General features: G+C 39.6%; 1 protein-coding gene and 1 non-coding gene across 2 annotated transcripts in view; one reads left to right on the forward strand and one right to left on the reverse strand.

The window, feature by feature from the left end:
- The window catches only part of LOC118220981 (uncharacterized protein C16orf52 homolog B), a 30,966-nt gene extending 19,023 nt beyond the window's left edge, over nt 1–11,943 (forward strand). Inside the window, exon 3 of the mRNA XM_035405504.1 lies at nt 7,743–11,943. Coding sequence (XP_035261395.1) covers nt 7,743–7,927 — 185 coding nt within the window. The 3' untranslated portion in view covers nt 7,928–11,943. The remainder of the gene's footprint in view (nt 1–7,742) is intronic.
- Nucleotides 11,944–15,512: 3,569 nt separating this feature from the next.
- Nucleotides 15,513–15,594, reverse strand: trnal-uag. Its single transcript has one exon. It is a non-coding gene; the product is annotated as a tRNA-Leu (tRNA).
- Between the last annotated feature and the right edge of the window lie 224 nt (nt 15,595–15,818).

The raw sequence follows: 15,818 nt of genomic DNA on the forward strand, positions 1-15,818 counted from the left end.
TGCTGTCGTTGATTTGCACAGGTAGCGGTTTACACACACAATCCAAAAAACAGAGACGCAGGCTGTCTGTAAGCAGGCTAGTCGGTCGGGATACGCCCCTGGAAAAAAACAAGTCGTTCCCAAAATGCAATGCTAAATATTCCTTTTGCAGTCGCCATGCTCGCTCACAAGGCATGTCATTCATGGATTATTTTGCAAGCGCCGGGTGTTTGAGGAAGGCTGTTTTGAGCTGTGTGTGAAAGGTGAGTGGAGCGCGCTCGCTGCGCTCTCGCACAGGTGGATGGAGGAGAGGATCTGGCCTGCAGCCACTCGGCTTGAAAGAGTGGCTTTGTTAGCCGCGGGACCGGCTATCCGCAGACTCCACGCTCCGGGTGTCTAATCAGGGTCCCCCTGCCTGTCGCTGTGTCCCTTTGCCATGGATACGGCTGCATTCTGGACAGCTTGGAGCCAGCATAAGGCTTGTCAGCGTGGGACAGACAGTGGCATGAGTGGATGTCTCGGTAATGTGGTGGGCTAGCCAGACGGCCTTGGAAAGCAGATCTGATCAGCTGGCTCCATGTGCCCAGAAAATTGGCCATCGCGTACTCCATGTAAAAACGAATGCACCATTCCAAGTGCATGTCCCTTGGTGTTAAGGAGCAAATTGCTGCCCTAGATTTGAAAGAAAGACTTCCATTTATTGCAGCCACAAATCAGCTGTGTGACCATGCTCTTGGCAGTGTTCCACACTTACATTTGGAATATTAACCTTTTTAAATAGCTCACCATTGATCTTTATTTCACCGTCCTTATTCTTAGTAAAGCTTTGTAGAACGGACTTGTTTTGTTCTTTTGGAATTATACTGTTCCATTATTTTCCAGTTTTGAAAAGCACAGAAAAAGCAAAAACACAATACGATGTCCATGCTGTCTTGTGTAATGAAGACAGTATACACTGAGACATGACTGCAGCAGCTTGAAAGAACAGGGTTATGCAGTGTGCAGAAGTGTTTTTTCTGTTCAAAGCCAAACCAAAAATAGTGAAACATTCGCAGAAAGGGTAAGAACAGAGAAAGAAATGGCTATAGAATCCATTTTTTATTGTAATAGTATGTTACTAGTATGTCTTATTGAAATACTATTGCAATATTTTCTGTGAAGATTTGGTGACTGCTGGTGGCTGTTAAGCTGCGTTTCCACCGCAGGAACTTTACCCCGGAACTAGGAACCTTTTGAGGAACTTAAGACCGTGGTGAAAACGCAGACAACAATGGGCTGAAGGAACCTTATAAGCCGCGTTTCCACTGCAGGAACTATACCCCGGAACTAGGAACCTTTTGAGGAACTCAGTGCGTTTCCACCGCAGGAACTAGGGTCTAAATTTAGTTCTGGGGGCTTTGTTTTACCCCCCAAAAGGTTCCTGCTCGGGGGGTAGTACTTTCCGAAAGCACAGGAACCTTTTGGGTGGAGCTTGCAGCGCTGAACATTTCTGATTGGTCGAGTACTCACGGGATTTTTTTGTGTCTATTTTCAGGCGCCATGTTTGAAAATATGCAGGCGCAAACCAATTTATTTTCATAATAACTTCAAATCAAACTTGTATGTTATGCGGCGCAGTAGCCTACTTTTGGTTATAGCCTGCCAACGTCTTGGAATTATAACGTGTGCTCTTCTGTTCTTTTCTTGCTTTAGTATTCGTTTTATAAAATGCTAAGCATTCGTGCTGGGACAGCATATTACGTACTAAAACATTCAAACGGATTAATTCGGTTGCTGAATATTTTCTTCCGGATTTTCTTAGCCCGTTGTAATTGACTCAAAACGTTTGATACAGTTATGTGAGGTATGCGGTAGTTCTGCGTAATTCACATTGGTGATACAGTAAAAGCAAACTGGAAATCACCTTCCGCACTTTTTGTCAGGGTAAAATAACAGGTTAATTCTAGTAATCGTACCTTTAGTTTTTTCAGACTGCCATAGTTTTACTCTGCCATTCTTCAATTCCACAAAAAGACCAGGAAGACTATGGACTAATTTATGGTGCATGGTTCGCATCTGGAGGGCACACTTCGCTAGCAGTAACTTCGAATGAAAACAAACGGTGGCTGTACCACTACTAATTTAAATTTTCACGCAAGTCCGAGTTTTCGTTCTATTCTTGTCATTTTGCGATTAGCCTATATGGAATTGACGATGAGAAAGTAATCAAACAGCAAACTGTTTACAACGTGTGCATGTTTTCTGCTGTTGTTGCCAGTTAGCCTATATTGGAAATGTGAATGCATTCTGTCGCTTCGGATGTCAAGACATGAAAGCGAATGTTCGCATAAAAACATAATGAATGTGTTTGAGAGGATATATAAAACAGTTACAATCTGACTATTGGCCTGTTATATCCTATTTGTTGCATAACGGTCCAAGTTCAACTACCAACGACAGTTTATGCCCAAACAGTTGCAGAAGAATATTTCAATTCCATGTGATTAAATCGATAAAAATCAATAAATACAAAAGTAACCATATATAGTCATTGTTGGTAACCCGTTGTATATAAGTGGAATAAACCCCTCCGGGCTGTCCCGGTTATTAGAAAATAATGTAGGCTACTTCGGTGGTAGTATGGGGTTACAGAAGAAATCATATGACAGATGGACCGACGACAACGCCGCTTTTTCATACGTCAGTGGGCTAATTTGCCTAATCTTCGCGGGACTTTAGACCCCGGTGGAAACGCAGACAACCATTGGCTGAAGGAACCTTTTAGTTCCTGGTAAAGTAGTTCCTGGGACTGAAAGTTCCGGGTACTTTTAATGGAAATGCAGCTTTAGTCTAAAATCCGAGTTAGTTCCCTAAAGACAGAACCTAGAGCTGGAATCTTAGGAATTGTTTAATGGTTTTAAATTGGCTAACAGAGCTCATAGACATGTGAAACTATCACTCTGAGCACTGCTGGTTCTATTAAGCCGCGTTTCCACCAAAAGTACCCAGAACTTTTCCCCAGGAACTACTTTTCAAGGAACTAAAAGGTTCCTTCAGCCCATTGTTGTCTGCGTTTCCACCGTGGTCTAAAGTCCCACGAAGACTAGGCAAATTAGTCCACTGACGTATGAAAAAGCGACGTTGTCGTCGGTCCATCCTATGATTTCTTCTGTAACCCCATACTACCACCAAAGTAGCCTACATAATTTTCTAATAACCGGGACAGTCCGGAGGGGTTTATTCCACTTATATACAACGGATTACCAACAATGACTATATATGGTTACTTTTGTATTTATTGATTTTTATCGATTTAATCACCTGAAATTGATTTCAAGTTATTATGAAAATAAATCGGTTTGCGGCTGCAGATTTTTTAAAATGGCGGTTGAAATAAAACACTGCAAGTTGTCGACCAATCAGAAATTTTCAGCGCTTGTGCCCCACCCCATAGGTTCCGGTACTTTTGGAAAGTACTACCCCCCGGAACTTAATTTAGACCCTAGTTCCTGCTTTACTCTTTAACTGGTCTCATCTCTCTGTGTTCCTCTCTGCTTGTTATCCCTCACAGGTTTGACTTACAAATATTATTTCTTACAGACCTGGGGGGAAAATAACAAGAAGGTAGAATAGTGCTCTGAAGCTTATGTTCCTCTGCCACCATTAAAAGAATTATATAATATTAAATGTCCTTAAGCAAGTTATTATTAAATTATTGTGGGATAAATCTGTGTTTTCCCCCTCACAGCAGTGGCAGAGATTAAACAATGGGGTGAGATTGCTCTCCAGGGAATCCATTAAGGCAAGTGAAGGTGTGTAAATGACAGTATCTGTCTGAGACCCAAACTTCCAGAAAAAAAGAACTAATTGGGCCTTAAAATTTTACTGTCCACATATATGTTCTGGAGTACAATGTTGTTCTTTCCTGTGGTGGTTCCATAACCACAGTCATGCTATGGCATATATTCAACTTTTGAAGTTTCTAATGGAAATGTGCACTTAGTTTTGGGTGGTAACAAAATATTGTCTCCATTAACAAGCTGTAAACAAACCAAAATTATCCATGTATTCAGAGGATTTTGAAGGGTCCAGCATTGTCCAATGTTTTACACTCCTACTGTGTGTGTAGAGTAAATATCCAAAGGGCTTTAACACAGCTTTTAAAGAACCTGGAGGGATGAGTAATTGGATATCTTTACAAGATAATTATATGTAAATATGAACTTGTTTGTCAGAACTGTGGATTATGCTGTAATTGTAAAGTTGATCGTTTAACTTCTTGTCTGCACCATTTCTGGATTTAAGTGTTGACTGTCATTTTCAGAAGGTACTTCTGCTCTTATAAACCAATGAAATACAAAGGCCTCGGCTACTTGTTCGCTAAGTTCCTTTGAAATGGAGCATTTGCTGAATGGGATGCACTGTTCTGTTGTAGGTGCTGCTTTTGATAAAATGTACTCTGAACTGCTTTGCCCGCTTCTCTTAATTAGCAGATGCTACTATAGCTATAAGCTTGCGGCTCACTGTAAATCCAAATTGCAGACCGAACTATCCTATAGGGATGAGAGAGCTCCAGCAGATAGGCTTACTTTGTATTCTGTAGAAACTGTACAGTATGTTAAATATGACAAGAATCACTGTTTTGTTTATTCTCTGTGATTTTAACATTACAAGGATTGTTCTTAAAGGTTAGCTTGAGCGTCCTGAGCAGCTGAGTTGGTAAAGGCACTGAACACATGAGCAGAGACTATAATCACAGGTTACAGCCTTGTGTTCTGGGGTTACTGGTGCACCAGGTACCCTCAGCCACAGATGAGAGTTCTGCCTCTCCTCCTGCACACTGGACAGCAGTTGCACCATTACAGGCCAGGTTACTGCTGCACCAGGTACCACAGCCACAGGCCAGAGTTCAGCCTCTCCTCCAGTGCATCGTGGACCGACCAGTTTGCCGCTTTCAGAACTGCTCTTCAGCTCCAGTGCTCCTGCTGTGTGGCTGTGAGAGACAATTTGCAATTCCGAATTGGGGAGAAAAATAACAATTGGTGGAGAAAAAATTGAATTTTTAAGACGCTGTATTCTTTAAAGCGACTGCATAAATTGCTAGCTGGGCATCTGGGGGGGGGGGGGCTACTTCCCTGCATGATGTCATCTGAATTATAACTGTTCGCTCAGTGGTGGATTGGGAAATTACTTTTGGAAGGACACAGGAGCTTAGATGTCATCTCTACCCAGTAGCTCTCTTAGTTGTCTGGTATTTGTATTTTCTGAGAAACTTTTAACTAAGCTGCAATGTACTTGCTGAGTAATGCTTCCTAATTAATTTCAGTTTGCTAAGATTCATTCCTCTCTTGTTTAATTTTTTGGAAAGCTTTTTTCGCAATTATTATGGATGTCAGGTTTGCGTGTCTATTCTTTCCCTGCAAGTACCTCTTCACAGGTACATTCCTATTTTCAGAAATAAATGGTAAAGCAGTGTCGTCCCGGTTAATCTGTCCATTAAACTGCCAGCAAGTATTGCCAGTGGCTTAAAAATAAACAAAAAACTGATTTATTCATAATCAAAGTATTAATGCTGTGCTAAAACACAAATCTATTCATCACTCTACCTTATGTCTGTGAACATTTTTTTTAAAAACCTTTTTTTTTTTTTGTGAGTCCTTATATTGTGGTTGTACCCAATTTAGGGAAATCAGCCTATGTACTCCTTCTCTATTAAAGTGATTTCAATTGCCTCAAAGCTTTCCTGCCAATGTTAGTATCACTGGCTAACAAAAAAATGTGAGCATATCTGTCCAGAAATTGTCTTAAACACTTAATTAGTCTGGCTTCAGACCTGGGCATAGAACCATGACAGCCTTCTTGGTATAAATGACTTAAACACCCTGCACAGCACTTTTTAATGATAAGTTGTTGGTACAGTGGATCATTCCAACCTTCTGTAAAGATTGTCTTCAGTTGGGTTGGACCAAGATGCCTGTGAGTGTTACTGTAATTACCTCACTGATAGAACCCTGTATGTATGTATATGTATGGATGGAATGCAGTAGGATTGAATGAGTCCCCCAGGGCTCGAGTTTGGTGCCGGTCTTTTTTACTATTTATATAAATGATGTTGGCTTATCTGTTCATTTTGAGCTTCATCTAGGTCTGTATGTTGATGATACTGTTGTAACCACAATAAGCCAAGCATTTGACAATGTGCCTTTACTGCCATTAAAACCTGTTAGACTGCTGGTCATCTGAAATGCTGAAAAAAATAGTCTCTGCTTTTTTCTAGGGCTCATGCTAAAAAATATCCCAGACCTACATGTCTTTACCCTTGGTGGCATACAAATTGAAAGAGTCATCTAAAGATAAGTGTCTAGAGATTTACAATGATGGCAGGCTATCATTCAGCGCGCCTCGACTGTCTCACTAAGAAATTGAAAGTGGAAAATCTGTGTGTGTTTTTTTTAAAACATAAATAAAGCATGTCTCATTTGATAGTATGAAGAGGTTTGTTCAGGCCACTTTCCTGCTGGCACTAGACTATGGTGACGTAATTTACATGCATGTGTCATCCTCAGTGCTGAAGCCCTTGGATACAGTATACCATCGTGCTCTTCGGTTTATCACTGGTGCCAAGTTCCAAACTCATCACTGCACCCACACCAATATGTGGGCTGGTCCGCCCTGAACACTATAACACTTCAGCATTGGCGCTCCTTTCTATAAAAAGCTGTCCTTCAGAAATGGCCCTCATATTTGAAACTACAATTGAACTGGAATGTAATCACTTACAGAACTCACTCCCGAGACTGTCTTTGTCTGAGGATGTGCTTGTCTTCTTACTTATCCTTGATATTCCACTGCAGTGTGTGAATATTCCTGCATGTTTATGATGTTTTCTTGTACGTGCCTAGTTTTCCCTTTCCCAGGGTTTTTGTTTTTCTATCCTTTTTTTTTTTTCTTGTTATGCTCTGTGCTGAGGCCTACCCGTAAAAAAAATCTGTGATCTCAGTGGGACAAATATAGGATAAATTGAAACTATATTGGCAGTTCTGCAAAAGAGCTAATTCAGTCATAGATGTTTTTTCAGGACAGAAATGATCACAGCTGATAAGTATGTGGGATAGATATATTTGGGTTGGATGTGGGAGAGAACGTATGACTTGTATAGTAAAATAGTGAAAGGTAAATGATCTTAGTCAGGGTGGGTAATTAACACCAGCATCTCTGCCAGCCACGTTGGCAGATAACTGTCCATGACTTGAGGTCCTGTTCTATTCAGAATATCTATTAGTCTGATAAAACATTGAAATTCATTCATCCCAAAATTCACCAGCCTTTGTGGCCAGTTTCCTGTCCTGCTCTTAGTAATCTAAGCATATTATGCGGTGAAGAGCTGGTTTAATTCTCACATTGACAATGCCCAGTGAAATTAGATTACAACAGACATTACTGTGTGGAACATGGCTTAATGTATCTTTTCATTGCCATTTGGGATCTTGTTATTTGTATGTAGCTACTGAGAGACCGGTTCTCTGCTTTTTAAAAATAATAGTGTTAGTCATCAGCAATAACCTATTGAGGGGATATAAATACAGCTATTATGCTGTCCATGGTTTACTCTCAATTCAGTCTTTTAATAGCATGTGTTTCCCAGGAGCATGAGTCTGGCTTTAGAATTGGTGTTAAGCTGCCCTACATGTATGATTGTGTTTGCTGCGTCATGGATGCATTAGAACTGGCTGTAGTAGGGTTGATGTGGAGATTTAACCTTTGTGTGTGTCTCTCTCCTGCAGTGATCCTGTTCTGCATGGCTGCCCTCATTTTCCCAATAGGATTTTACATCAATGAAGTCGGAGGACAACCATACAAGTTACCCAACAACACAGTAGTCGGGTCTTCATACGTACTTTTTGTCCTGTCCATCTTTTTCACCATAGTGGGACTGCTGTTTGCTGGAAAGGTCTGTTTGCCTGGCTGACGGTGCTTTTCGCCTGCCTGTGTGGGCTTGGAAGAGAAAACGCCGTCCGTGCAAGAGGCAGGACGGGGGATAGTCAGAACCTAGAAAACAACTATAAAAACACAGACTGAAATGAGAGGGTGTGGGGAGGAGCTCACCCCTGCGCTTATTTAAACTTTCTCCTTGACCTGCACTTTGGATGATGGGCAGAGGAGCCTGGCTTGTGAAGGCGGGGGACTGAGAGGGAAAACAGGCCCCTCTAACCTGACTCACATTTCAGAGGGACTGGACATCCGGCCTCCACCTACCTTTCCCCCCATGCCCTTTCTGTTCTCTTCATTACTGACATTGTGGAGCTTTTTTCTTTTCTTTCTCTTCACATTAGTATTTCCAGATCATCTGAACAGCAGTAGAGCTGATCCACTGAAGGTAGAGTCTCAGTAGCCTGAATGCTCCCCCAGTAGCCTTGGTGTTGTATGTCCCCCCCCCCCCCAGCCTTAAAAGCCAGCTCTGATAGGGAGCTCCAGGGGGTGAGGACAGTAGTGCACTATGGGACATTGGCCCCCTGAAAGAGAGAGAGAGCGGGGGCCTGATGTGGGGTGTCTCTGCTTCCTTCCCTCTGGGTGAGGGAGGGACTGTCCAAAAAGGGCGGAGCACACCCATGAGTTCAGCCCACTCTGCACTCCCTCCCACGCAGGTGTGGGGGTTGGTACGTGTGGCTGAACGCATGAAGTTATCCCAGTTCAGTGATTCTGTGAAGGGAACATGTTTGATCGGAAGGTGGGTAATGTAGGGAATTTTATATGAACCACGAAAGCAGCAGGACTGCAGGGTAGGTGAGTGAGGCCGGCCTCACACTGCTAATGTGATGGCTGGGGAATGTATAGGAACACTGGTCAAACAGGCTTGAGCTTATCAAACCAAATGGAATTTGTGTGTCCCTCTTAGGAGTGTGACTGGCTTAGTGGATAAGTCTTATACAAATGCATTTACTTTTGAGCTTATTTAATCTGTTTATGTTAGTGCATCAATTTGTCATCCAAATCCCTCCCCCCCTATTTTTTTTTCATTTTATTTTTGTATTTGATTCTGCAATGTACATAAACCCACATGCCAGAACTCATTTGATTGTCTGAGCAAGCACTGTGATACCAATGAACTGTTCATGCCAATAGAAGCCATCACATAGAATCTGTTAAATACATACATACATGTTCACCTCTTTGTTTGTAAATAAAAATATTTTGGTTTTGTTTGATTTTTAATTATATTTACCTGGAAAAACACATCCGTCCTTTCTGTGCTTTTGCTGTGAAATATTAAAGCAAAAGCTCTGATACCATTAATATGTTGTGTCTCTGGGGGGAAACATGATGTTACTACTGTCCAAGAAGAGAGCGGTTTAGTTGTTGTGCAGGCATTCTCTCAGCCTGATTCCACAGTGTGGAAAATGTGGCATTCTAGAAGGCAAAGGCACATCCTATGGCTCTCCTGTGACGCGTGTTCCAAAATGGCAGGATCTTTGTTGGGTGTATGAAGGGTAGAGACGGTCATTTTTGTAATCAGATTGTGATAAGACTGCTCATTTGTGATATTTTCTCCGTTCATCCAGGGAAGCACTGCTGTCACCATGGCCATTCTTGTGATGTCACCATCCTGTGTATGTGGTAGTACTTCACAAATGCAAACTGACAGAGGGGGGTCGGGAAATCAGAAGTGTGTTCAAAGAGAAGGGCTTTTTGTGTATTGACAGCTGAATGTGTACGTTTTGTGGGATCTCACTAATAAGCAGAAGGCACATCTGACATCATCGATCATCCCAGTGCAGAATCTGTGCCTCACTTCTGGCAAGTCCTAAGTCCTGTCACCGAGTAACTGAAAGTGTACTCAACGCCTCAGATTTAGATTTCTTTTGCGTTTGTATTAACACAGAGGTTGTTTTGCGATTGTTTATTTGAAGCGTTTATCGTGTTTTATAATGCATGACACCGTTTCTGTGTGGTGCTAACAGGTTGGTTTAATACTATCTTGCAAATGTGTAATCACAGGGTTGGCTGTGCGCTCCTCATTCCGCCCTTTATCCAATTATAGTTTTTCCATTTATTATTTTCTGGAGGTGTAGCACTGAATGGAACTTTTGTTTATCCCTGAGGGATATTTCTCTTTTTTATAGTTAATTTTTTAAGAACAGGGAAATCGAGACACAACGCTGTCCTGTTTGCTAAAACAATATCCTCTAAGCATTAGACAAACTGATAGCAATTTAAACTCTGTTTATAAAACATCTGCTTGAGCAGTTTTAAAAAGCACTACAGTAAAACCAATATGGCTTTAAAAAAAATGGTACCGAATGACAATGTGAATTTAGAGACCAAGAACATGAAATGCATGAAGTCAATTACTGTAAACCTCTGAAGAAGTTGTGTACAGTTTGTCATTTTCATTTAACACTTATTCATAGTTGTTCATACGAAACACCGAATATGAGTCTGTTGGCAAGATTTCTGTATTTTCAGCATTTAGTTTATTTTTAATACCTGTATATGACTGGATAAAATGGTAATATATTCAAATAAAACATCAGCCTAATTAAAGCACAGTATCTTATCTAGTTTACAGTTGCTCTTTGTCAGTGTGTATAATCTAGAACATGTCCTCAGCTATGCAAGCAAGATTCCAATGGAAATAATTATTTCCACCTCACTTAATATTGCCTGGTAACTGTCCAAACAGTGGCATAATTATAGATGCCCTTATCCATTTGTGAAGCAGTATAGTGAAGTAGCTCAGGTTAGCTTTTGACCCATTGGCTCAACAACAACACCCTGCAAGTATCAAACCTGCAAGACCGTGGTTTATTTTCTTAAGATAATGTATATCACCTCTCACACGCTTTTCTTCCTCATTAATGAATACTATAAAAATGAACTCGGCTTAACTTTTCTCTTGGGGATCATAAGATATTACTGTAGATGCAGATCATCGTAATATCCTGATAATTGTCCTGATCAAGCTGTCACGTTCATTAGCATGTCACAAGACCAAGTTATAAACTCATGATTTTCCATTTTCATTCGGCAAATAATTATTTTCAATTCACCAATTGTCTGGGTAAGTTGTATGGTCTGGACAAATCACAATTCCCAGATGTTTTCAATACAGCTTTGTTAGTTTTTAAAAACATTTTTATTGCTCTCACCCCAAAAAAAGTTATTTGCCTTCATCACATTTATGACAGTAACATAAAACTCAAAACAATGCCATTAATAGAGGTCATGTTTGTCTTATTGAAACATTTTTTAAACGAACCACCTGTTCATTTACCATTATTTATTAAACATTATTACACATCACAACAAAATTATCCCTTAAAGATATGGAATCTGAGACAAATTGAGAAATTCAAAGTTGTGTATTTAAGCTTGTACATTGCTATTATTTGGATTAATTTGAATAACTGTTGCCTTGTATCATTTGAGTTTGCCACTGTACAATTGCTTTTCACTGTGTCATCACTTGGACACTGATTATGGAAAACTGGAGGTGTTTCTGCATACAGTATCTGTCCTTGTCCTAATTAGCATTTCTACTTATGTTCTCCTGTTGCCTTGACCTGATGGTGACTTATAAGTAGCTTTATACTTGATATTTGAACGGACACTGCTTGCCTCTTTTATCGCTGTCCAGGTACCCTCGTTGCCCCACATGTAACTGTGTTGCATCTGTTTGGTTTCTTGAAGATTTCACTGGAAAATAGTACTTCTTTAAGGTCTATCAGTGTAGCCTGTTATTAGATCATGTTGTGGGAAAGTTAACAATAACCATATTTAAAGATCCTAAATTGAACTCATTGAGAATTCTAACTTAAATGCAGTCCACACATTTTGTAAATGTTTGGAGCATTTTATCTCAGTTCCACGTGCTGCATAAGGGATGGATCGGTGGACATACTGCAGAGCAAGCACCCCAGATTATTTTGTTATTTCCTTCATGCAGGGCATTGTTTTTTTAAAGCACAATAAATACTGGTATTGTGATGGTGATTTCTTGTAATTTGTTCCACATACATTTCCCTTAGCCTGCTTCTAAGTTTTGTGCAGTGTTTACTAGTTTTCAGGGTTTTGTCACTGAACTATGGAGAGAAGGCAACTTTTGAGATGTAGTTGCCTAGTCTAACATTAAGTTGCTTATGAACATACTTTTCCAATAGAAAATTCATTCCTAAAGATCATTCATTCAGAAAGATTATTCCTAAAATAAATAACTAAAGCTAATGTTCTAAAATAAATTAATCGATTCACTGTAATGAGTTACAGAGATCATGTATGTTAATGTAAAAGGACAGAAAAAGATAAAGGGACTAAAGATAAAATTTACTGAATAAATGTTTAGTCAATTTCTACAACCAGATACTGGTTATTTAAATGCTATCAGCTTTTGTGACAATGCAGTGACATAATGTTTAATACATTTTTTTACCCTTATGAAAAACATCTGAGAGTGGTCAATGAAAATGCTGATTTAATTTATTATTATTGCAAGAAGTATAAACTTGTTATTAAATTATATAACCATGTTTTAAGAATATGATAGATATGGTTTAATGGAATGGTCTTTTAAACCAAACAAATTTCAAAACAAGTTATTAATACAACTGTAAAGCAAAAAAAAAACAAAAACAAACTCACTTATATTTTGTTACTGAGCAACTTTACCAAAATAAAATTCTCTAATGAAGAACTGAGAAGCTTCTTGTCTCATTGAGTGATACAGATACTTGGTCCGTGAGGCACATGAATTATTCTAGCTGTTGTAGATGCAATTACATCTGAGGTCTGAATAAGAGAGGAAACACTCCAATTTTTATGATCTTAAAAGTGATCTCGCCATATTTATGGACGTGCATGCCTTATGGTGGTTCAGGAAATTACATTCACTGAAAAGCATTAGCCTTTTTCTCAGTATAAAAAATGCTTGGTGTTAAAAGAGTTCCTGATCTGCAGAGCAGTCTGCACTGTTCCTCTGACCGGATGCCACTCATCATGTATCAGCTGATTGCCTAGACTCTGACAGACCATGAACCAAAATGAGAGCAGCTTTATGGCTCTCTGACTCGTGCCAAGCAATAGCATGATTGTAACACCCAGGGGATTTGCAATGCAATATGCTCTTTAAAAAGCAGTTCTGCAAAAGTAGCTCCAAGAGGGGGTACATATCTCTAATCCATGAGGGCATTGCTGGACTTGAAGGCACATCAGAGGACAGAAATGCAGAAATATAAATCAGATTGAAGTACCACCATAATGGTATTATGAGATTATAACAAGGAAGTTTGCTTTGTCTTCATTTAGAATAGATAGGAACATGTAAAAAACAACTGAACCGAAAAGGCTACTGAACATAAGTCCTTTTCATAAAGCTACTGAATCTAACTCTCTGAAGAATTTTGGCTCCCTTCAAAGACCCGGAGGAGAAGGTGACGAGATTGCCCTGAGGGTGTCTGAATCGTTCGTCAAGTCTCTGCAGAGAGATGAGAGGACACAGTGTTTGAAGTGACTGTGAGAGACTGCGCTCGCCGCACTGGCACACTGCTCAGGGCCAGAGAAGCAGGCGGCTGTTCTGAAGGTCACCTCCTACAACCATTGTTGACTTGTTAATCAAGCATGCATGCATGCATGGCCGTCTCACATCTTTACACTGGGCCATCTCGTACCGACTTGCTATTTTAAACCAGACCATTTTCAGCTTCATAATTCTTCCCATTGTGTGCATGTCCTTCCTTTCTGAATCGGCCTCCCTGTTTCCTTGGTGACAGCAGACACTGAGAAGGGAGGAGATACTGCACAGTATTTTTTTCTGATGATCTGTCATTGAGGTTTGTTTCAAGAAGGATGATCATTTTCAGAAAAAGTAGAATATAGAAAAGATAAGACGGATGTGCTGGGCAGGCAGTGCATGATTCAGAGGGAGGAAAGTGCGGTTGAAAACAGCTCTCTTCTATGACTGTAAATCATAGATAATCATATTATTTTAATTGACATTTTTACCTTTTGTACTTTGCTCATGAATGAATTTAGCATTTTTAAGGCCCTAGAATTACTGTACGGTGTTTAATTCGCTTGTTCATTGGGTGATGGATGTCATCCTGATGTTTTCTTGTTGAAGCCTATTCAATTTACAATAAAAGAACTAATACTGAACAGCTTTTCAATTACTCTAAGGTGAACCTATAACAATAATGAGAGTTGTTTGGAACAAATAATTGGCTTTATCATGTCCTATTTCATCTTCCACAACTTTGGCAAACATGAGAAATCAGAGGGAATCATTTATAATTCCAGGATTGTTACCTTTCTGAAAAGATGTGAAGACCTACTGTAGAATCTGTACAATATGGAAAAATGTATATTAATCATCATGACAAACATAAATGACTTCATTGTTTCAGAAGAAAATCAAACTACAACCATGATAATCTGGATGCAATAAATTTTAATTTTAATTTACATGTATTTTCAATTACCAAAAAACATACATCATGTACACTAGAGAAAGGGGGGATGAATAAATAGATATAAACTATAGATAAAAATGACAAATATTTAGGCATATTAAATAAAATATTGAATCTTAAAATCCAGACATGTTTGCTCCATTAATGTACTGTATGTTTGTGGGTCAGATACGGTTTAGCCAAATAAGTAAAATAATAAAACATCTTATTTGTGACAAAATAATAATAATAATAATAATAATACATTTGCGCATGACGTTCTTTTTATACACCCTGCACTCCATGCAGACAATTGTTCAAACATATAGTGTAGTTATTTAAAAGATGTTTAAGTATAACACAGCTGAATTGCACACTATTTCCACTGAAAATGATTGCCATTTCACACTTTCATGTGACATTAACTTTGCCCACATTCTCTTCAGCTGGTAAGATGTTAGATTAAATCATTTAGGATACCTTGGGTAACATCGCTTTCGAATAAAGCTGGTATAATCTGTGAGGTAGCCAATATTGTTATTGTAACTTGCCCTCGTTTTGATACTGAACGGCAGGCCTATTTTGCCAGTTAATTAATGACTTATAGTCAGCGCTTTGTATGAGAGTAACTTGGCATTCTCGTACGATTAATGTTTTTTGTTTAGATATACTGTAAGCTATATGTAGGCCTACGTCTTTTAATGTTGAGGCAGCATTTTCCTTTGTCGAAAAGCAATATGTTGATATTCTTTACAAAAACGGAGCAAATACCGTTCCTTAGTCTATTTCAATTATGTCAACTACTTAAGTGCGACCGTTATAAACTCAGATAACTCGGCGTTCAGTGTGGGTGTTATTTTTGAAAAATTGACAATTTTAGTTACAAGAGCGACGCTCAACTTGCTTTTTGCTGGCGTGCAGTCAGTCCAGTCCCCGCGATGTACCCCACTCCAACCACACGAGGGCGCTCCGATACAATTGTATTTTATTACCAGCAACTGGATTCGGCTATATAAATACTGAAACGCGACTTCCGCTTACACAATCGGAATTCTTTAACAAGGTTTTAACAAGGTCTGCAAAAAGTCCACAATTGTAATAAAACTGACATCCTGGCAGCGGTGGGATTCGAACCCACGCCATCGAAATGACTGGAGCCTAAATCCAGCGCCTTAGACCACTCGGCCACGCTACCACATCGGTAGCATGGTTGAAAGTCGTGCTAAATACTTCTATGATTAAAAGAAGTACACTGGAATATGTGATTGCTTTGATTTTACAAATGATTTCATATAATGTTAGTGCTAGACGGATAAGGCTCGTTTTTAAACCTGCTGCATTGCAAGCTTGCATTTCGCTTTCCGTCCAACATACCTGCATGGTAACATTAGCCCGCAACCGAAGTGCAAACTCCGGTTT

Source organism: Anguilla anguilla, chromosome 2, assembly GCF_013347855.1.
Source record: "Anguilla anguilla isolate fAngAng1 chromosome 2, fAngAng1.pri, whole genome shotgun sequence".
Classification (NCBI taxonomy): domain Eukaryota; kingdom Metazoa; phylum Chordata; class Actinopteri; order Anguilliformes; family Anguillidae; genus Anguilla; species Anguilla anguilla.